Raw genomic sequence first — 22,475 nt, forward strand, 5'->3', positions numbered from 1 at the left:
TGTTAATGAATGTTACAGTTCAAGCAGCTTTTATTGATGACAGAATACAAACAACTGAATGCATCACTGCAAACTTGGGGCCGTGTGAGTGCTTCAGCATACCATCAGGAGCTGACGACCACAAATCACGAGCAAACACCCTTTGATGAGGTGGACGACTCCTCACTGTGGCCGGACCTCCTTCCTGGAATCCTGCCACTAATGCAAACCAGACAGATGGTACGCCTGGATGTCCTGGATGCTTTACGACTTCCAAACAAGGACATTTCCTATGCAAAACACACCATAGACTGAGTGTCTCCTTCGATAGCTCAGTTGGTAGAGCGGAGGACTGTAGGTGTTCAATAGAGATCCTTAGGTCGCTGGTTCAAATCCGGCTCGAAGGATGCCCTTTTGGGGCGTCAATAGCTCAGTCTTGGGCTTTTGGACAGGAGGGCGGTTCAAGACCTGCGTGGAGAAGAAGTAAATAACAACCTAACTGCTAAAATGGAAAAAGTTCCCCTACAGGCGATCAATAAAGTTGATCTTCTTTAATGAGTTAAGCTAATATTTGAACTCCTCCAGAGTAAACTGTGCCTCTTTGGAATTCTAGTATCAAGACTAAGACAGGAAGTGGAAACTTGTGGGGCTTCCCTCCGTTTGGGACCAGGCCCTTCCTCTATGCCACCGATCCAGCTCTTATCTGCAGGGAGTGGAGCAACAGGGCAGAACAAGAAAACAAAGTCGTCCAGATAGTCTCAGGGCGGTTCCTGCTGGAACGCCACTTAACATGGAAGTCTGTCTTTGACTAACGACTAGCTTGCATGTACTTTTACACATGAATATACACGGGATCGTCACATATTACACTAACACCTTCAGTCAGTCGTCAAACTACCGCAGCCTGAACACCCAGTCCACCAATCCAACGTGTTCCCGGCTGTCACCGTAGGTTTCCATTAACGACGGTCTCAGATGCGGTGGTGTAGGGCGGCGGCTTGCTCTTCTGCCTCAGGGACGCGGCCTGCTGCGACACGGACGGGATGCTCGGAGGGTGGTCGGGGGTCACATGGTCTGTAGCGTCCGTCAGATTGTCGCTGACGTAGTCGTGGTCGATGATGTTGGTGGTCTCGCCGTCCAGCTCGCGAACACTCTCGTGGTAGAAGGTCTGTCTGAGGCGTTTGATCTGGGGGAGCTCGCAACACGTCTCCAGGACAACCAGGACACACACCAAGCCCAGCAGTAGGTAGGCTGGGAGGACACACACACACACACACACACACAGGACAAAAAGGAAGTGTAAAACAAAGGCCCGGGGAGAGGTGACTCAGGGCAAATGTGGGTTTGATGAATAAATAAAAGGTGTTGTTGGTCTCACGGTTTCACGGCCAGAGAGGCTGAATTTACCCTCCAGGAAAACATGAAATTCATGATCAATAAAAATCTACTGTCTGATTATTATGTTTTAATCTCAGGTGTGTGTGTGTGTGGGGGGGGGGGGTCACAGAGTCTCTGCAGCAGGAAGTCCATGAGTATGTTAATTTAAATTGGGATGAGGTGACATAATATCTATATTTAAATGGATGAACAGGATTTTATGAAATTTGGAGGAAATAAATAAAATAAAAACAATGAATTTTAGTTTAGTTCTTGACTCCTGGCAGGTGTGTTGGGTCGGAACCAGTTCTATTCTCTGTATTCTGCCTCTAGAGCGCCCTCTAGGTGAACTACACTGAACTACAGTAAATTGGGAGTGGCCCTCATTCTGATTGGTTTAAATCGACATGCTGGGACTGAAGCTTCCGGTTTGAAGACGATCCACCAGGATTCTCCATCCTGACCCCCTCTTTGGGAGATTCAGGTATTTAAACTCTTCTCAGGTTGCCATGGTATCGTGTTTACAATACAATCACAAGCATTACTATGGGCTGTTGAGAATGTTTAGGACACAAACACGTTCATTTTTCTAAATCCCTGTGAAATCCCGGATATTTCCCGCCTCACAAGTCATTTAGGAAATCAAGCGCACCTGGAATCACAAGGTTATTATGGTCTGGATGGGAACTTCCTCCTCACCTGTGATGGCGAGCCTGTAGAGCTGTGGATGCGGGTTGTTCTTCTTGCTGTGGGTGGCTCCGGGGACGTAATCCCCTAATCCGATGGTGGTGAGGGAGATGAAGCAGAAATACAGAGACTCCATGTAGTTCCAGTCCTTCTCCAGGGTGGTGAAGATCCCCGCAGGGACGATGAGGAAGAGGAGGCAGATGATGAGGGCCAGGCAGACGGCGTGCGCCGTGGAGAGGTTGGGTTTGGAGAGCGCCCACCGGCGGTGGAGGAAGGACACCGGGCGTCGGGTCACCAGGAGCATGAGCCGGTGTACCGCCACGGAGAGGAAGAAGAGGGTGATGGGGATGCCGAAGAGGGCGTAGAACATGCAGAAGGCCTTCCCTTCGGAGGAGAGAGGAACGGTGTGACCGTATCCTGGGGGGGGGGATACATCATGACGTCATGTGTGGAAACACGCAAAGTAAAAGAGGATGCTGCTCCCACTAACAAGAACTTTTATCCCAACTTTTCAAACTAGATTTCTCCCTCAATGACTTTTATTTTCTTTTTTTTCTCCAAATGTGAGGTCGTTATTGGCTCCGATCGGATGTAATTTCACCCTCCAGCCTTACCTGTCGACACCGGAACTCACCTGTGGTGGTCAGGACGGTGCTGGCGAAGAACAGCGACGACACGAAGTCCCAGTTGTGCGTGGTGCTGTTGTGGATCACGGACACTCCGTAGTTACTGGCCACCAGCGCCCGGACCAGCAGCTCCTCCAGGTGCGCTTCGGACACGCAGGTGTGGTTGGTCAGGAACGCGCGCCGGGCCTCGACCAGCTCCCGCCGGAGCTCGTTCTCGTACGGCAGCTCGATGGCGGAGAAGATCCTGGCACCGATGAGGAGGTAGACGATGTAACCGATGACTAACGCGGCGAAATTCAGCGTGGTGCGGTGGCGCTCCGCGAAACGAGCGCACCTCCCGTCAGCACAGGTGCGCGCCATACTTGGAGCCCAGGTGAGATAGAAAGTTTTTTTTTTTTTTCTAACCTTGGGGAGAGTCTTCCTCGTTCTTTACATCACCAGATACCGCTGACGTCACTCACACGACGGCCCAGATGGAAAAAGAAAGAGAGAGACAAAGAGAAGGTGTGCGCTCGCTCGGGTGCGCGCCCGGAATGTGCGCGCCCACACTTTCCTCCCCAACCGGTTTAACGGGTGGATGTTTGAGTGACAACAAAGGATTGAATTCAGCCGAGACTCCGGATCAGGTCTCTTTGGAGAGCCAAATCTATTCCTGGGAAAAATCACAGAGCAGCAGGAATAAAGACGGGAATAAAGGGAATAAAACTGAAGGAGGAGTATTTAAAGATTCTGTTTGCTCACTTCTTCCGGTATTTATTTATCAGCAAAACATTACGACAGTTTTGATTTTCACACTGGTGGAAAGTAAATGTTGGCTTGGATAATTGGAACACATCCAATTTCTGTAATAAAAGGTTTTTTTTTTAAAAAAGATTTTTTTTTATTCTTCAATCCGCAACTGCAATAAATATTTTCAACGCTGAGGGGCGCTAGAGACCACGTTTCTGCAACTCCATCGAGGCCCCAGCAAATAAAATTAAATAAATAAATAAACAGTTGGGGGGAAAAACAAACAAGTATTTTATTGTTGAATTACCACCAGACATCTGCTCAGTGCCCCACCCTCCCACCAGCAATCTACCCCCCCCCCTCTTTCATATCTGGCATCTGGCAATAAATTATTATTTACAACCAGCAGCGAAAAGCAAGTAGAAGCAGCGAGGGGTAACTGTCACTAGAAATGCTGTTTGAGACTTACAGTCATACACAGCCTGCGATCAATACTGTGGCATAAAAAGCTGATAGATAGATGATGTCACTAATCAATAGTCTGGGTTTGGTCGTCCTGCCCTTCCTCTGTGAGCCTCCGCTGCATTAGGATTCTCCAGAGTTGATGCTGATGTCTGGAGGCTTGTTCAGTTATCTGAGGAGGGGAAAACAGAAAGACTTGATAGACGGCTAGTCCTCAACATACGACCATTCAGAGATGCGAACAAACGCGCTCCGCCATATCTGTCGTCCTGCAGTTCCACTTTCTACCACAACCTCAGCAGGGGCAGCACCACTACATTCACACAGCTCCAACACTCGTCTCTCGTTGGGTTTTTTTGGTCTCTTAGCATCTCAGAGCTTCAGGCTTCTTAACTTGGATACTTGACTGTTTACCATGGATGATTAAGCAAAGACTAGTGAAGATAGTGGTCGTGGTGACCATCTCTGTCATGACAACTCAGCCTCTGACCCACAGTAACATCTCTCTCCTCTTCCTTCTCTCTAAAGGTAAGCTCCACAGTACCATACGTGCTACAGTACAGCAGATCAACAACAGCTACGCTAAAGGTGAGCTACATGCTACATGCTACAGTAGCGTACAGTGGATCATCAACATCATCAACTTACTCTGACTGTTGTTGTTGATCTCAAAAACCGGTGGAGAGTTCCTTGAAGTGTTTTAATCACAAGTCACGCTTAACGGTAGATATTGGAACTATACGTACGTGTTTTAATATAACACATTTTTTTTATTCTTATTTATTGTACAGTAACATGTGCTTTTAACGGTTTTCTAGTGATATTAAGAGTCCAGTATTTGTGTTGGGCAGACATTAAGTCGAGTGAAATGACATAAACTTGAGTGGTGATGGTGATTACAGATTGAACTTAGTATGTCCGTATGTTGATGAGTAACCGGTATTATCAAACAGAAGCCCCGCCCTCACAAAACAGCCGTATGTCCTCTCGTTTGTCCTCAGTTTGAGAACCAAATATTTCAAAAACAAGAATATTATATTCCACAAATATCGACTCACCTCTGCACTCGTATCTGAGGTCTGAGAAGAGGACGTGTTCCTGGGAGAAGACAAACAGTCCCAGTCTGCCTCCGGCCAGGGTGTGGTCGTACACCGCCCCCGAGTCGGATAGAATCTCCCTGCCGTCGTACACCACCACCCTGCAAAGGGAACGCCACGCAACTCAACATACGGACACAGGAAGAGGAACCCAACAGGGGCCGTGACCTCTGCTTCCTTAGGTGCTAAATGGGGCATGCTAACACTTAGAGAGTACAGCAACTAATGAATTCATGAGGTGTTATTTCTTTGAGGTCAGTCAAGTTTACTGTTTATGCTTCTGACCTTGTGGCTTCTTACTATCTCTGAATCAACGGCCAGGGTGTGACGTCAAACGGAGCTATATTTAAAGCCGTGACAGCGAAAGCTTCACATCGTACAAAAATGATCAAAGTGTGTTTGTCCTTCGCCATCACAGTGCAGAAGCTTCTTTTCACTCGTGCTTTCAATGAGCGTTCATTCATTCATTCAGCGGCGCAGCCGTGACTTTGGTCTTTCAACACAACTTTCTTTACAACCGGGTTCGGCGTGCCTTCATTTAGCGCCGTGCTCCCGAACTTCGCTTTATACGGCGTTCTGGCTTTTCTACACATCAACGGCACTAAGCGGCGCCGACTCCTCCATTAGCGGGAGGTGAGAAGACGGAGAAGGAGCTGGTCGAGGAGAAGGGAGCAGAACAAAAGAGTAAATTTGAGTGGTTACAATAAAAAAAAAAGTGCTGGAGATGAAAGAATCCTCTATGAACATCTGTGGGTGAATTTTCTCCTTTCACAGGTCTCATTCTCACACTTTAAGCAGTTATTCTTAAAGATGTACTGCTTTCTACAGACTCCTTTTCTTTGCTGTGTCATGGAGTTTTATTTTTTATTAATATTTTGTTCAGGAATGTGTTTAACGAGATTTGAAGCTCGCACAACTGTTTAAAAATAAAGTCCAAGACGTCTCTTAAAGGGAACCAGAGAAGAAACCGACCCAAAGCCAAGTGCACACAACCCCCATGGGGCCGTTCTACTAGTGACACACTTAAAATGGACTTAAATGGACCAGCATCCATTTAAATGGAACTGCTTGTACCTGATGAACCCAGTCTTGGGTCTGTGGATGAGGTGCAGGCGGTAGGCGGTGTAATCCCTCCAGCCAATTTTGTTGGGGTCGTGCCATAATGTTCTGACCTGGAAGAGAAGAACCGATTCGTTAGAGACTGGTTAGTCTGTTGGTTCAGGTTTATCTGTTAAGGAAGAGTTGACTCATGCCTGGTGTCTGGTGTTTCCGGTGTGCCACAGGGCGTTTCGTAGATACTCCCCTGGACCGGTGGTGGAGTTGACCACCTTGATGGAGACGCCCGCCGTGCCGAAAGCTTTGGTTGGTTTTTTCTCCCAGTATGCCTGCGACACCTGATCTCACAGCAGGTAAAAATGTAGCAATAAAGAGCGATTATCAAGTCCAAGTCCGCTTTCTCTTCCATTATTAGAGGCGGGATGAGGTGCCGTCATCACCTGTTTCCACATGACCACGTAGAAGCGACGGCTGGACTGGTAGGCAAACACAATCCCCGCGTAGTCGTCGTCTCGGTTGGTATTCACGTAAAACGTCACACTGAAGTCCACGGCGCTGAATTTGTCGTATCCTGTTCAAGTGAAGAGCGTTAGTCTTTCAGGTCAACATTGATACGTCAACTTCTTGACGTTGGATCTGACCTAAAGCGATGCCCGGGTCCGAGTTGGCCGTCTGCAGTAGCTCGGTGCCCTGGCTGCGGATCACCCACAGGGGGTCCGACTGGGTGGTACCTGTGGGGTCCAGCAACACCACCTGGAACCTCCTGAAGTCCGTGGAACTGATGTCCTGGTTCATCGGGCAGGGGTCCAACGCGTCCGGAATGCTGTCGTTGTCAAAGTCGTCGAAGCATGCGTCTCCGCTCCCGTCGCCTGCGAGAGGCAAACACGTAACTTCCTGTTCACGTGTTTATCGAAATATCTCCTTCACCAAAACTGACCGTCAGAGTCCAGCTGGTCCCTGTTGGACACCAGTCTGCAGTTGTCTCGGTCGTCCGGGATACCGTCGTTGTCGTCGTCGTGGTCGCAGGCATCTCCCTTGCCGTCGCCGTCGTGGTCGGCCTGGTTGCTGTTGGCGATGTAGGGACAGTTGTCCAGGGAGTTTTGGTGGCCGTCCTCGTCGATGTCGTTGTTGTTGTCGCACAGGTCGCCCACAAGGTCACTGTCGGAGTCGAGCTAAACACACACACACACATCTGAGTCATTTTCACAATCTTTTGTCTGTTTTTAATCATGCGTTGTGTGTTTTTGTTGCACCTGCATTGGGTTGTGTAGTAGAGGGCAATTGTCACACTGGTCCCCAACACCGTCCAGGTCGGTGTCCCTCTGGTCCGTGTTGTAGATGAAGGGACAGTTGTCCCGGTCATTCTGAACCTCTGCGTAGACAAACACAGGTGGGCGTCGACTCTAGGAGCGGTCCGACCAATGGGGATCCAGACTCCTACCGTCTCCATCGTTGTCGACGCTGCAGGCATCTCCTTCGCCGTTGTGGTCGGTGTCCGTCTGTAGCGGGTTGCTGTCAAACGGACAGTTATCGCAGCTGTCGCCGATGCCGTCTCTGTCCGAGTCAAACTGCACCGGGTTGTACACCAGCGGGCAGTTATCCTGCACCGAACACACACGTGTGAACACACACACATACAGCAGATGTGTTATGACATCATTAAGTCAGTCCGAGCCCCACCCTGTCATCGATGATGTCGTCGTTGTCATCGTCAGGATCGCAGGCATCTCCCTGTCCGTCCATGTCCAGGTCTTCCTGTCCAGAGTTCGGCAGCATGGGGCAATTATCCTGGAGGCAATCGCAACTCACATCAGTGACATCAGAGCACAGCCAGCCAATCAGGGGAGGCGTTTTCTTCTCCCTGTACCTTCTGGCAGTGATAGGTCGCATTCTGTTTGCAGGTCAGGCGGTTGTTGGGCCAGCCGTCCAGATCGGAGTCCTCGCCGCACAGGAAGCCGTCGCCCGCGAACCCGATGCCACACACACACTTGAACAGAACCTCCGATGCCAAGCCCAGGTACACACACTCGGCGAACTTGTGGCAAGTGTGTGTGTTGTCTTTGCAGGGATTGTATGGTTCGCAAACCTACGGCCAAAGCAAACATTTGAAAAAAAGACACACCAGATCTGAAAATACCCGATGAAAGAGCGGCGGAGGGAAAGTCCTGCCTGTTTGTTCCGCCGGGCGTCCTGCAGGCCGAGGCCAAACGGTTGGGGGCCTTTGTAGCGAGGAGGACAGGGCAGGCAGTAGTAGCCCGGGTCGGTGTTCACACACTCAGTCACACACACACCCCCCACTTCACACTGCGGAGATAGACAGATTATCCTCGTTTCAGAGTCCGAGATCAGATCAGATCCGCTTCACGCCGCCACACGACAATTTCCTAGAACTTGTGTGATGAGATAAAAGTTTCAGGTCATGACACGATCAGTTCTGATGATGACCTAGCGTCCCGTTAGTGGTAGAGCCTACCTTCCTCTATTCCTTACCTCGTTCTCGTCCTCACAGTGAGTGCCGTTGCCGTTCAAACCCAACGGACAGCGTCCGCATTCCCACGATCCGTCGCTATGAGACGTGCAAGTCACCCCAGGAAAACACGGACTGGACTTCATGCACATGTCTGCAAAAATAATGTCTGTGTTTAGCGTTATCCTTGTAGTTGATGATACGAACAGGGGTTAAAGGTCACCTGTAGGACATGGCTTTTTGTTGCACGCTTCGTAGTCTGTGGCATCGCCGGAGCAGTGTTTCCCACCATTTGTAGGGGCGGGGTTTGAACACTGGCGGTGGCGACTCATAAGCCCGCCCCCGCAGGTCTCAGAGCAGCCTGACCATTGGGTCCAGCTGGTCCAGCCTCCTGAAACTACAAACACACGTCACCTACCAGTAGGGGGGGTAGTTCGGGTGTTTTGGTGTGGATTTGCGTGGGTGCCGGCGGACTCACCGGGGCAAACCGTGTTGTTACACGGTCGCGTCTCCCTGGCGCTGCCGGGACATCCTCTACCGCCCATCTGTGCGGGGGGGTTGTTGCAGAGACGAACACGTGTGATGTCGCCGCCGCCGCAAGTGGTTGTGCACGGTGACCACGGTGACCAAAGGCCCCAGTTCCCATTGGCACGCCCTGGACAGGAAGCAGAACCATCACTGCTCCATGCTTTTAATTTGACAGTGAATTTGTGCGAGCGTTGCTAGGCGACCTCTCACCTTTGTGGCTACACCTCATCAGCATGCAGCCGCGGGTTTGGAGTGACGGCCCCATGCAGGACGGGACAATGCCGTTGCAGGACCGGCCCCTCTGCTGCCCCCCACGTCCACAGGTGGCCGAGCACTGAGTCCACTCGGTCCACGGGGACCAGACGTCTTCATCATCTTCACACACACACACACACACACACACACACACACACACACACACACACACACACACACACACACGACGACGTCGTGGCACGACCAGAGGTTATGGATTAGAACACTTTTTGGACGTTTTTGGACATTTTTTGGACCAAACTCACTGAGACAGACGGGACAGCACTCCCCATCGATGAAGGAAGGACTGACGCAGGACACCGGAGGACAGGAGACCTGCTGACACCTCACATCCCCATCCTAAGTGGGGAAGAAGATACACACAAGTCATCATTTGTCATTTCCTGTTTTATTTTGAAGGGTAATCCCCTCACTTCCTGTCTGTTTTGAACCAAACTGTTTCACCTGTCCTGTTTAAAACTTCCTTTTCAAACAACGTTTATGATTATGACTGACCACTTTTCCCACTTCCTGCTTCCTGTGTCTGTTTCCTCCTCTATTCATTTTCTTTTCTTCACTTTTCACCTCACAAACATTCAAAATTTGTAGCATAAAAAAAGTCCATCCGTGTCAATTTGAGCCAGATGTTCTGGTAAACCCTGACCGGGTCGGAGGAACGGCTGCTGCCTTAATTTATCCTAGACAAAAACTATTTTTAAGAAGAGAAACAAACTCCGGCAGGAGGATGAAGTAAGCATAATAAATGAGAAGAAATAAATGAAGTATTTCCCCGACTGGTTTAAGATGAATAGTTTGACATTTTGGAAAAAACATGCTTATTAGTTTTCTTGGCACAAGCTGGAAGAGAAGATCAATGCTAGCGTCATCTGGAGCCGCGGCAAAAACGCGCCATAAAATCACGACGGCTTGTTTCTACACATCAGAACGAATTAATAGGACATGATGTGAGATCTGGAGGTTCTTAACGTCTGAGCCGAGCCAGGTTCTAGTTTGTGATTTCAACAAAGTACAGGATTCTCTTGGGTTACAGGTGAAAACTTGACATTTAAAGGAAAAATTCACCAAAATATAAAAATCTTGCAGGAGAAGTTGAACAAGAAATTGTGTTCCTCGCGTCTGTCGGCTCTAACATCCACTTAGAGAAGACTAGACTGCTAGATCCACAGCATGCATGCCCCCCCCCCCTCCGCTATGTGGCCACGCCCTGACGCCTTCGGTTTCTTTAGCCGGTGATGGCGTCAAACCAACGGACTCAACCGTGACGGAAATATCAGATGGCAGCTCCGCAGGCAGATTCTTGTAAAACTCAAGCCGCTAACCTCCAACCGTCCGGACTGGATGAAGATGTTTGTGGGTGACTTCAGGCGTGACTCGGAGGCTAGGCTGAAAAGTCAAACTTTAAAAACGATTGTAAATAACAACAAGTTTGTGATCTCAGAGCTTCTGAGTCAGTTTATCTTTGTTTTTCCCCCGAAGCTCCAAAAAAAATGTTTTGTGGACTTCACCGACTTTCCGTTGGCAGGACAGCAAGTAGATAATTGAATTTGCATTTTTGGATCCATGTATGCTTTTAGCACAGGGGAATTGTTAATTGAGGACCTGAGCTGTTATCTATCTAAATAAATAAAGTAACGCAAAGAAACTTGGACAGGAGTCCAGATCAGGGCTGGAGACTTGGACTTCCTGCAAAAAAACCCCAAAAATGCTCAAGGCTACACACGGAAACTGATTGTGCGGTCTAAGATTACCATCTAACCTCGATGATGCAAGCCTATCTATGACAGATGTTCCATCCAATCAGGGACGAGCATGGCGCCGGTCCAGGAAACACTTCACAGCTAAAAAGGTTTGATTTCTTCAACACTAACCTGGCACGTGCAGAAGGTGCAGCTGTCCACCTCCCAGTCGTCGCCTTGTTGGTATATCCGTCCATCCTGGACGCACCAGACCTCCCTGTCGGCGTCCTCATCCAGAGCACGGCCGTCGCCACGGCTACGACCTCGGACGGGGCTGCTGTTGCTAAGCTCGACCAAAGACACGTGCATCTCCTCATTTTCTCTGGACTTGAGGACACAAATAACACAAATCACCACCAGAAAAACGGCATTTATCTTCTGTTTACATCTGCACCCAGCGTCCCGTGGCTGGGGGAGTTGATCCACAGCCAGAGTTTCAAACACTGATGGTATTCTTTCTGATTTTTATATATATTTTTTTTTCTTCTTGGCAGAAAAAAAATCACCAGGATATTCACCACAAACCACCATCGCCTGCTGCCAGGAGAAACGATGCGGCTTCATGTTCCGCGGATTAAAAGATTTCCCACCAAAAGCTCTTCCCTTCAAAAATATGCAAAGTGCAGCGAAGAGGTCGGTCGACTCGGAACAGAATTCGATTAATTTTATGTGTCCAGAAACATTTTATCTTTTGTTTTATCATCCTCATTTTAAAAAATTTTTTTCTGGTGCTACATTAAAAAAAAAAACGTCTTACGACTCTCTCCATGTCCTCCAGCAGGTTGTTGGTGACGATTCTCAGGCCGTGGATCTCGGTGAGCAGCACCACCAGATCTTTGCACGAATGACGACAGATTTCTGATGCATTTCCGACCTTCACGCCGCTCACACCTGCAGAAAAGCGTGCAAACGTCTGCATTTGTGTGTCTGCGCGCGTTTACATGCAGACGCACTGCATGTACAGTAAAATACCTGAGTGAACAGCTGCTGCATAGAGGAGCATCCACACCCAGGGGAAAGCTCTCAGCGGACTCATTTCTGATCACAAATCAATTAGAAATGCGTTCAGAATGAAATATAACAACCATGTAAGCTGGACCGCTGCAGAGGAGATAGAAGAAGAGGAAGATGGAATTATCCTCTGGTAGCTGTGTCCTCTGCTTCTGCCCCCCCCCCACCCGATAAGAAATCACAGCTGGAGGCTCGTCCTCGCTGCTGCTCCACGGGAGCCCTGATGGGATTTCTCTCCTCGTTTCCTCTCCTCGTTTCCTCCTCTCCTCGTTTCCTCCTCTCCTTGTTTCCTTCCCTCTCCTCGTTTCCTCCTCTCCTCGTTTCCTCCTCTCCTCGTTTCCTTCCCTCTCCGGCGTCCGGTGCCGTTTCCTCCGTTTTGGTGCCGAAGCGTCCAAAAGAAATAGAAGTGAGTGGGAACGAGTGCCGAGTGAAGCTCCTGCAGACTGAGACAGAGTTCTGTTCAAAGTTCTGATGTGTGTGTGTTTGTGTGTGTGTGTGTGTGTGTGTGTGTGTGTGTGTGTGTGTGTGTGTGTGTGTGTGTGTGTGTGTGAGGCAGGAGCGGGGCCATATATTACCCATCTGTCTGGCGATGAACTGGGCTGCACATCTCCCAGCGAGAAACCCAGCTGGATGGAAGGAACTCTGTGTGTGTTGACATCTCCACACAGATTTCCCAGACACATCATTTGCACTCCTGGCTGTCCAAAGTGAAACACACACACACACACACACACACACACACACACACACACACACACACACACACACACACACACATACACACACACACACACATGTACACACACATTTAGTAGCTAATAAGTTTTCCAATTTCTTGGCAAGAGGAAAACTGGCATCACTTAGAATCCCTGATGAAAATGAAAGGCTTGTTGTGTGTGTGTGTGTGTGTGTGTGTGTGTGTGTGTGTGTGTGTGTGTGTGTGTGTGTGTGTGTGTGTGTGTGTGTGTGTGTGTGTGTGTGTGTGTGTGTGTTCACATTCACGTCTGCAGGAGCTTGTGAGTCAAAGACGGACAAACTGGTGAAACACCAAAACTATCAGCTTCCACCGGGAGCGTCGCCTCTCCTCCGTTTCCCTCTCTTCCTTCTTCTCATCACTTTCCTTCCTTCCCTTTCTCTCTTCTTCCGTTATTTTTCTCTCCTTTGTTTCTTCCTTCATCACTTTCCTCACTTTTCTCCCTCCACCTTCATCCCTCTTTCTCTCTCCCATCCCTCCTTCAGGTCAGAATCATCCCGCTCCTGAATCACATTTTCCATCTGAAGACTCCGCTGGTGAAATAATGAATCTCACAGATGTGTGTGTGTGTGTGTGTGTGTGTGTGTGTGCACATTTATGGACACACATGCAAGCGCCTGTGCCCACATAAACACACACATGCATACACACACACACACACATTTCCGACAAATCCACTCAAATATTCTCCAAACATCCCAGCAGAAGATCACGTAAGGACGAGCTGCGTTTCCTGCAGGCGGCTTCACAGGAAGAGACAAAAAAACTAAGAGATGTGATTGGATGAGACCAGAGACGCTCCTGGACTCCTGAGACACATTCTTTCCTTAATATCTGACCTCCCTGTGTGTTTATAGTCAGGCAGCGGTTTTATAGATGGCCACCCCCCCTCGCTGTTGGGACAGGTGGAAGCGACTGAGGGGTCATCGTGGGGATGGGATTCCGAAGTAAACCAGGCCGTTTTGAGCGAGCGATCCTTCACTAAATGGTTTCTCTAAATGCAGCCAGACTGTGGACGTCAAGCGGCACCGCCGTTCTGATCTAAGCCCTCGTTGCCAGCGGCAACCTCTGGTGCCGGTCAGGCCAGGGACCTTCCCCCGTTTCGCACGCGGCGGTCAGAGAATTACATGGGCTTAAAGTAAAAGGATTTACATGGAAGGGTGCACAGGAAAGGAAAGACAGGGACAAAAGTGGCATTAAGGGCCGAGGGGGGGGGGGTCATCATGGGAGGGATTTAAAGCAATTTATTTATTTGTGACATGTTTCAGTGCACAGGTAGATACAGCTGAAGCGTGGAGGCGGGAATTGGCTGGATGGAGGTCGACCAAACGCGCCGGACACTCCGGTTTATCCCAAGAACAGCCACTGCGGGTCAGTAGAGCTGGAGAAGGGCATTAATCCAGTTATCAGATGATCCTATTATTGAGTAGATTATCTCCAAGCAGGCCTGGATGGAACCCTTCTGGGATTTGTAGTCCAGAAGGATGCCTTCCTGGTTTCCTTATAGGAGACGCAGCAATATTTTAGGCATTAAAAACCTTTTTGGGATCAAACCCTGACGATAGGTAAAGCAACGCAACTGGTGTGGGGGTTATTTTACCCCACTCCCCCACCTGTAGTGCGCACACGAACCCACCCCTACCCCCTCCTGGATCGTCACGCCCTTGCGCAGGACTCAGGTGGATCTCGGTGAGGCGGTGACGCACGGCGCGCACAGGTCATAACGGAACCTGCGCACTCAGGGTATCTGCGCAGATCAATTAGGGTGACACACTTTCCCAGGCCTTGCCTTCCGCTCCGGTGTCGGACATCAGATTATTCCCAGTTGGTTCCCAGGAGGCACAACCGAACCGAGAGGAGCCGCTTTCCTGCCAGCTTTACGCGCGCGTACTGGAGCAAATCGGTGGGACATGACCGTGGAACGGGACGCGGGGTTCGTCCCCCAGAAGGAGATCGTGTACAACAAACTGCTGCCCTACTCGGACCGGTTGGACCTGGAGGCCACCGAGCTGCTGGCCGAGATCAAGGCGAACCTGTCCAGAGCGGTCCTGGTCCGGGAGCTCTGGCCCGGGGTCGCGTTCTGGACCAGGAAGCTCTTCTCGTAAGTGTGGAGGCGCACAAACCCTCCAGGAGGTCGATCACCACTTGATCCTGATTGATGAGCTGATTGCGCGCAATTATTGTCACGTGACTAATTTTTGAATCGATATAAGATATACCTTATTGATCCCAAACTGGGACATTTACATTTTGCAGCAGCATTCATCAAACAAAAAGAAACAGGGAGAATATACATTGAAGAAAATTAAGACAGAAGAGGAAAGGGAATAATAATATTAAAATTATTAACCGTAATAAACCCCAGCATGACAAATTATGAAGTTATTCGTATGGAACTCTGAGTATTAACGCAATTTATAGTGTTTTTTTCATGTTTATTACCTGAATATAATTCCTTATTTCTGCATCATTAAATATTTTGAGCTTAAATATTTAATAAAAAGCTGTTTATTGTTCCCGTTTTTTTTAAAGAGGGAAAAATGCAGCGTTTTTCCTCATTCTTTAACTTAAAGTTAAAAAAAAGAAAGAAGACTTTTTAATCCACTTTATTCACATGGCATCAACTCATTGGGCTCAGGTTCCTGTTGGTGACAGCGGGTCACTGAGGGTGTGTCGTTAGGGTAAATGGATCAGCTGCAGGAAGCAGGAAGTGATCAGCCTGTCCCCCCCCCCCACCTTTCACCTCTGCCCTCAGATTCCTGAAGCTCTACGGCCGAAGGTTCAGCAAAGACGACCACATCCTCTTCATCAAGCTGCTGTACGAGTTGGTCACGCTACCCAACCTGGAGCCGCACATGATGCAGAGCTACGCCCGGCTGCTCATCCAGCTCCTCAAGTGGGTTTACACGGGGGTGCACACACACAATCAAACAAAATTAGATTTTTGCTGATTTTGACTCGTCTGAAACGGCTGAGGAAATTCTCTCAAGTGTGTCTGAGTGTGACCTTTGACCTCAGCTGGATTCCTTTTTTTTTTAAAAATAACTTTTGAAGTTGCTCTCATTCATGATTTGTGGAAAGTTTTCAAAGTCGAAAAAAAAAATTTTTTTTTTGCAACTTTCTCCCTTCAACAAAATGAAACTTTAAATTTGAAGTTGTCATGTGAACGCGTTTGGGATCAGACGGTAAAGCGTCCACGGTTCCTGCTTTCTGAGTCCGGACCTCCATCACGACTCCCCCTCTTTTTTTTTCATCTCGGATCAGATCTGTCGCCGCTCCACCGCCGGCAGGTCGTTATCGGAGACGGTCGCATCCATCACCTCCCAGTTGTCTCCCGTCGTTTCCACGACTCTTGACATCAGTCACCAAACGGCGTCTAATCTAGTCGAGTGTTTTCCATTAGACGTTCCAGGTGAACTGCGTACCGCCTGAGAGATGGATCTGATTCTCGACATCACGCGTCAGGTCTCAATCGGCGCGTTTTATTTATTTATTTATTTGTTCTTTCCTCCCGCCTTTCCCTTCGATTGTCTTTTCCTTCGTGCTTCCATTTATCAAACGTCCCTGGTGAGAGTTTGTTCCGTCGCTGGTAGACGAGCGAGGAAAGGAGCCGACGGGGAGGAATCTGAAGCCGTGGAAACGTTTTTTTTTTTGGTGTTATTCGCTCGACTCTCCAGAAGAAGCCGCTCCTGGATGGAGATTCTTTTTGTAAAGAAGTAACTTGAGTAATTCTCAGGAGTAATCAGGACTCCCGCTGAGCCGTAAAGCTTTTGTAAGTGCTCTTCAGCGGCGCGGCGTCTAATTTATAAGCTCAACACGCTGTTTGAAAAGTCAAGAATCACAGTGAAGGGTAAGTTTTGTAGGCTGGTTTCACTTCTCAGATGTTAAAGTCTTCATTTCTCTCCACGGAGACCCTGATGGGGGTGGGTGGGTGGGGGGGGTCTGGTCTTTTCTACCAAGCGAGTCTACACCTGTAAATTACTAATGCCTGCAGCCGTCAAATCTGGAAACGCTTCGTGAACACGAGGAACGACGGCTCGTGTTTGCATACATGTCGGGAGGTTGTCATGGCGCCGCGTTTGGCCTCCATCAGGATGACGGTTCTGCCCCCCCCTCCCACACCCCCCGGCGCCCTGCTGGTTCCTCACGTCCCGTGTTATCACAGTCACATGGTCCCGCCTCGGATTTGAATGTTAAAAGTCTCGACTTCCTTTTTCTCCAACAGGAAGAAGGAACTGCTGTCGCGGGATGACCTGCAGTTGCCGTGGCGACCGCTCTACGACCTCTACGAGAGGGTGGTGTACTCCAAAACCGAACATCTGGGACTCATCTGGTTCCCAAAGTAAGAAGGGGTTTTTTTTTGTTTGTTTTTTTAACCTTTTTAGCGTTTCCATTCGCCTGCGTTTTTCCCAGCATCCTGATCTTTTGGCGGCCGCGGCCGCCGTTATCCCCGAAGAAGTTTGACATTTTGGGGGAATAAAGTAGACGATAACGCCTCTCTGTAGCTGAGAGATGAATAAAAGTGATCTTTAGAGGCAGATTCTGTCGCCACAACCAGATTGGCCGTCCGATGCTACGTCAGCTAGCTGCATATTAGCATGTTTTTCCTCAAAATTCCATTTGACACTGAGTGCTAAAACTAAAACCTAAAGGATTTATAATCAATAAAAAGTGATGATTGATTCCGTCTGTCTCGGCTTCCTATTATTATTTTTTGACTATTTTGGACTTTTGGGAGATTTTCATCGGCACAATTTCCTGACTCCCAAAAGACGACAGATGTATTGATGGTGGAAATAATGGTTGGTCGTTCTTTAAACCTCGGTGATGACATCACAAAGAAGACAAACGCTCCTCTTTGTCCCCCCCCCAGCTCCGTGGATCACATCCTGAAGGCATTGATCAAAAGCTGCCGACTGTAAGACTCGACTTTTTTATTCTCTGAACGCCGTATCGCTTTCATATCCCATCAGGCTGTGTGTTGTAGTTCAATGTGTGTGTGTGTGTGTGTGTGTGTGTGTGTGTGTGTGTGTGTGTGTGTGTGTAAATCCCAGGTATTTCCCTGGATCCTCCACTGAGGAGATGCTGACTGAGTGGCGCCCCCTGCTGTGCGTGTTCGACGTGGTCATGCAAAAGGCCGTCAGCAATATGGAGCTGTTCCTGCCCACCATCATGCCCCCGGGGGAGCACAGCCAGAGCTTCGGGTGAGTCGGTCATGGCGTCGCCATAGTAGGTGTCATAAATTTCGTTTGGAGGGGGGGGTTGTGAGGCTGGTTCATCCTCTGGGGAACCTGAATCTACTAGGGAACGCGTTTCCGTTTCGGTGTTCCTAAAACTGCTCCAGGTTCTATAGGGGAGGGGGCGGGGCAGGAAGGGGGGAGGAGTCTGCTTCAGGTGTGTGTGACTATGTTAATACATGGTGTGTGTGTGTGTGTGTGTGTTTTCAGGTTGTGGTTTGATGAGTTGATGACTCTTTGGATGTCGGTGCAAAATCAGCCGAGCTGGGAAGGGGTGAGACACACACACACACACACACACACACACACACACACACACACACACACACACACACACACACACACACACTTTAATTTTAATGTGACAGCTATATTCACAAGCGGTTCGCTGGCTCAGGAGATAAATTCCTCATCCAGCACAGAAATCCCACGAAGCTGAAATCAGTGAAAATTCCGCTCCTCGGGTTTCCATATAAATATTATTTTAACGATCGATGGATCGCTCTGCTCCCCCAGTTTCCTAAAAAGAGCCGACTCATTTGGATCGATATCCTTTCCAACATTTCCCGATGACAGTTATTGAGATGTTATTAAAATAATGCCGTTTTCCAACCATGCAAGATTTTCCATTTTTGCCTTCGCCCTTCCTCCTCCTCCTCCTCCTCCTCCTCCTCCTCCTCTCCGCTCGAACATATCGTTTTGTATTTTCCTTTTTCTGAGTGTCTATATTTAATTCTTGGAACGTCAGACTCCTGTTCTGGGAATGTTCTTTTTCCTGCTTTTGATCCGTTCTCCTTGTTGCAGCACCTCGTGAACCTGTTCGCTCGCCTCGCCAACGATAACATCGGCTACGTGGACTGGACGCCGTATATTCCCACGGTGAGTCAGGGTCAGAGTTGTGTTCGTTCGAAAAGTTCGTTAATATTTTTATTTGGACGTTCGGAAATAAAAGCTCCACTTGTGTTTTGCGTAGATCTTCACCAGGATCCTGCGCAGCCTGAACCTTCCAGTCGGGGTCAGCCAGATGGTGGCGCCGCGCTACCTCACCAACTCCTACGACATCGGACACTTGGTGCTATGGATCACGGCGCTGCTGGTACGCGCATTTCGTAGAAATACCGTCAAAAACTTTGTATTTCACCTCCGCCGCTTCATTACGCCCCTGATTGGCTCCCTTCCCTGCAGGGCGGCGAAGGAAACCCCGCGCAGAAGCAGCTGACCTGCCTCTTCAACAGCATCGCCTCCTTCTACCATCCGTCCAATCACGGTCGCTGGCAGGCGAGTCTCCCCCGCACTCCGCTTCCTGTCACGCCGTCGGTTGTGCGACGGCGTTAACGTCTTGACGTTCCCCTGCAGTCCCGCCTGATGCGCCTCCTCCAGCGCCTCCCGGCCAGCGTGGTGCGCCGCGTGCATCGGGAACGCCACGCCGCCCCCTGCTGGATCACGCTGGTTCCTGAGAGTCAAAAGCTGACGGACGAGGATCTGCAGGAGTTCACACGCAGCATCATCGGCGCCACCCTGCTGGCCATGTTCAGGTACCGCACCTCGGTTGACGGTCGCCGATACCGACTCAAGTGGGACCCCTGGTGGTGAAATCCAACGCGGGCGCAGCTCACTAATGAAACCTTTTTCTGCTCATTATTCAGTCAGGGGTTTATTTATAGAGCGTGATAACATGGAACAAACATAAGGGGTTGAAAGAAAGAGCAAAAAGTGGCATCGTGGAAAAAAATCAGTAAAGTACAAAAAAAGGAGAGAAGCGCAGAATAAATATATATCAGCCTGTAGGAGCCTGTAAAAATAGGCTGTGAGATGACATTTAAAAGTGAGACGGTGTGGAGGAAGGCCGATAGACTCCGTTAGAAATGGATTTAGATTCTCTGTGGGAGTTGGTGTGAGTGTTCCGGCGTGCAGTCTGTGCTAATCGGCATTAACTCACATTTAATACCCGCGATTTTATTTTATTTTTTTCCCCTCTGGAGATACGTCTTTCGAACCGGGACGTCGGTTTGACTCATAGATCCTGACTCCGTATTTGACTTCTTACGTCCAGGTTATTAGATTCCTGTCCACCGTTCGAGTCTTTCTCTGCTAACAGAGTTCTGCCATCGATTCGCCGATCCGGCGTTTAATCTGTCTGAGAAGTGAAGACGTTTGGAGTTATATATCACAAATATTTAAGCACATTTCACCTAGCGATGTTTTATTCCGTAATTCCGAGGTGTTTCAGGCGCCAGTCGGTCATTTAACGCCGTCACCGGTCTAGAGATGGAGGCCTCGGCATCAACGCTCCTAATCTGGATAAAGATGTAGGTCATGTGTGATTATCTGCCCCTGTGTCGTTGCGTCCCGTAAAGCGGTGATGTAATGGTCAGTGTTGATGTGTTTGTCCGTCCGTCCACCAAATATCTTTGCAACCGTTGCAGATGGAAAAATGAAAGAAAAAGCAGATTAATCAGGCAGCAAAGGCGATAAAAATGAGATGATGACCTTGACCAAGTAGGTCAAGGTCACATTTTCACTTTTGTACCTTTTCAGGCACACATCTCTGAAACCTCATGACGGATGGAATGCACCAGTTACATGGTGGATCGTGGGTCTTTTATGAAATGACCCTGACCTATGAAAGTAGGTCAGGGTAAAATGTTGAATTCAGGGGTGTCGCGGGATGTTGCTTGTTGTTGTCATCGTCGTCGTTGTTGTTGTTGACGCCGTCTTATCTCTGCGTTCTTCTGGCAGTAAAACCGGGAGCACCGATGCAGCCTACGCCCTCCAGAACCTGGCTCTCCTCACGCCGGACCTCGCCATTCCGCCGGTACTGGAGAAGTAAGTGTGTGGATTTGCACCAAATACGGAAATCCGTCCAGTAGTTTTGCATAAACCGTTTTCACTGAGGGCCACATCAGCATCACGGCTGTCCTCAAAGGGCCAGATGTAACTAATAAATGTAACTAAATGTAACTCAATGTAACGTACCGTAAATGTAACTCTAAATTTCTTACTTATTCAAGTTAAAAACATTAGTTACCAAAAAAAAAAGTTTTCTTTTTCCTCTGTTCTAACATAAATCCTTCTAAGTTGTGATCAAACCCACAGAACTCCATCAATCAAGGATCAAACTATCAATAAAGAAAAGTAACATCAGACACAAGTTAGAACATTAATTTTGTTCAAAACGTTCGTGTCAATGTTCAAATGGAATGAATTACTGCATTGTGGGAAATGTAGTTTTGGTCAAAGCACACTTTTGACCTTTTTTTTTTTTTTTTAAGATACTCTGACCTTTTATGCTCTCGCGGGCCGCATAAAATGATGTGAAGGGCCACATTTGGCCCCCGGGGCCTTTAGTTTGACACATGTGGCATAAACAAACAAACAAACAAGGAAGAAAACGTGAACAAATAAAGAATTAACTCATAAAATTCCACGTAAATATCCAACTTTAGCCCAACCGACGAACCCAAACAGTCAAGAATTTGTCATCGGCAGCATTTCTCAAAGTTCATCCTCATTCCTCTTTCTCAACAAACTCGCAAAAACTTTTGTCTTTTTTCAACAAATTCTGGGGACCCCCCCTCCCCGCCGCCCCAAAGTCACCAAAGATTCGGGCTTTACGGGCTTATTTATGTTTCTATTATTACATACCTAGTGTGACTTGTTTACCGTCAATAGAATGTTGTCTTCCTTCGTACCTCGGGTGCTAAACGACGCGTTCAGACGGCGTCTTGGATGTTGGCAGGTAACGCTCTCATTAGACGGAGCGGCAGGCAGGCAGGCTGGCGGCGGTGATGCAACAGACTGTCACTTTTTACTAAGAACGAAATAATTCAAGGTATTTAATGCTGAATAAGAAAGCGTGAATGATTTAGAATTCGCCGTAGTCATTAGGCGAAGTTGATTAAGTTTCTCCTGACTCAACAGCTTCGGAAATTGCGTGACTTTATTTTATTTTAAGGGGAGTCTGGGGGGGATTCTGCTGTTGGTAATTCACTCGTGAAATGAGTGGAAGCAGACAGTGTGTTAACAAACACCTGGCAGGTAAAGGAGCCCAAACGTTCCAGGAAACCGGAACATTTCCTCTTCCTGTCGGAGACAGACTCTGACCAAACCGACCTTATATGTCGTCCTGCAGGACCTACGCCGCGATGGAGACCCTGACGGAGCCCCACACCCTCACCGCCACCCTCACCTGCATGATCGGCATGGCGCGCAGCCTGGTTTCGGCGAACGGCCATTACCCAGAAGGCCGTGCACATGTGCTCCCGCTGCTGGTCGGCTCGCTGCCAGGGGTGGACCCCAATGATTTCAGCAAGTGCATGGTGAGTAATGAAAGTGTTGGCGTGTAATTAAGAGGAATTGTTAGGCGAGCACCCGCTGATTAAACCCCAGAACTCTCTGGTCCCTACGATTAATAATTCCCTTAAAGTGGAATGAATATCTCAGTTTGAAGAAC

At 48.7% G+C, this 22,475-nt stretch overlaps 3 protein-coding genes and 1 non-coding gene across 4 annotated transcripts in view; 2 read left to right on the forward strand and 2 right to left on the reverse strand.

Annotated features, from left to right (window-relative positions):
* Positions 1-12: 12 nt before the first annotated feature.
* Positions 13-3,153, reverse strand: LOC137588942 (potassium channel subfamily K member 1-like). Its single transcript, XM_068306298.1, has 3 exons — positions 2,678-3,153; positions 2,056-2,460; positions 13-1,230 (listed from the first exon to the last, which is right to left on the reverse strand). The coding sequence occupies exons 1-3, from the start codon at positions 3,027-3,029 to the stop codon at positions 923-925; spliced, it is 1,065 nt and encodes a 354-aa protein (XP_068162399.1). The 5' UTR covers positions 3,030-3,153; the 3' UTR covers positions 13-922.
* Positions 301-386, forward strand: trnay-gua (transfer RNA tyrosine (anticodon GUA)). Its single transcript is given in 2 exon segments — positions 301-337; positions 351-386. It is a non-coding gene; the product is annotated as a tRNA-Tyr (tRNA).
* Positions 3,154-3,573: 420 nt separating the features above from the next.
* On the reverse strand, positions 3,574-12,706 carry LOC137588939 (thrombospondin-2-like). Its single transcript, XM_068306295.1, has 21 exons — positions 12,607-12,706; positions 11,993-12,474; positions 11,778-11,911; positions 11,153-11,347; positions 9,530-9,623; positions 9,219-9,383; positions 8,959-9,135; positions 8,704-8,877; positions 8,504-8,634; positions 8,183-8,317; positions 7,881-8,099; positions 7,694-7,801; positions 7,455-7,614; positions 7,267-7,385; positions 6,951-7,185; positions 6,655-6,882; positions 6,454-6,584; positions 6,211-6,351; positions 6,032-6,129; positions 4,919-5,058; positions 3,574-4,032 (listed from the first exon to the last, which is right to left on the reverse strand). Exons 2-21 carry the CDS (start codon positions 12,054-12,056, stop codon positions 4,025-4,027), a joined length of 2,856 nt encoding a protein of 951 aa, XP_068162396.1. The 5' UTR covers positions 12,057-12,474; positions 12,607-12,706; the 3' UTR covers positions 3,574-4,024.
* A 1,344-nt stretch (positions 12,707-14,050) lies between these two features.
* LOC137588938 (proteasome activator complex subunit 4B-like) overlaps positions 14,051-22,475 on the forward strand; it is a 28,100-nt gene continuing 19,675 nt past the window's right edge. The window contains exons 1-12 of the mRNA XM_068306294.1: positions 14,051-14,886; positions 15,541-15,681; positions 17,011-17,127; positions 17,659-17,703; positions 17,840-17,989; positions 18,233-18,296; positions 18,827-18,901; positions 18,996-19,118; positions 19,208-19,300; positions 19,379-19,557; positions 20,762-20,848; positions 22,155-22,341. Coding sequence (XP_068162395.1) covers positions 14,696-14,886; positions 15,541-15,681; positions 17,011-17,127; positions 17,659-17,703; positions 17,840-17,989; positions 18,233-18,296; positions 18,827-18,901; positions 18,996-19,118; positions 19,208-19,300; positions 19,379-19,557; positions 20,762-20,848; positions 22,155-22,341 — 1,452 coding nt within the window. The 5' untranslated portion in view covers positions 14,051-14,695. The remainder of the gene's footprint in view (positions 14,887-15,540; positions 15,682-17,010; positions 17,128-17,658; positions 17,704-17,839; positions 17,990-18,232; positions 18,297-18,826; positions 18,902-18,995; positions 19,119-19,207; positions 19,301-19,378; positions 19,558-20,761; positions 20,849-22,154; positions 22,342-22,475) is intronic.

This window comes from Antennarius striatus, chromosome 21 (assembly GCF_040054535.1).
Source record: "Antennarius striatus isolate MH-2024 chromosome 21, ASM4005453v1, whole genome shotgun sequence".
Lineage (NCBI taxonomy): Eukaryota > Metazoa > Chordata > Actinopteri > Lophiiformes > Antennariidae > Antennarius > Antennarius striatus.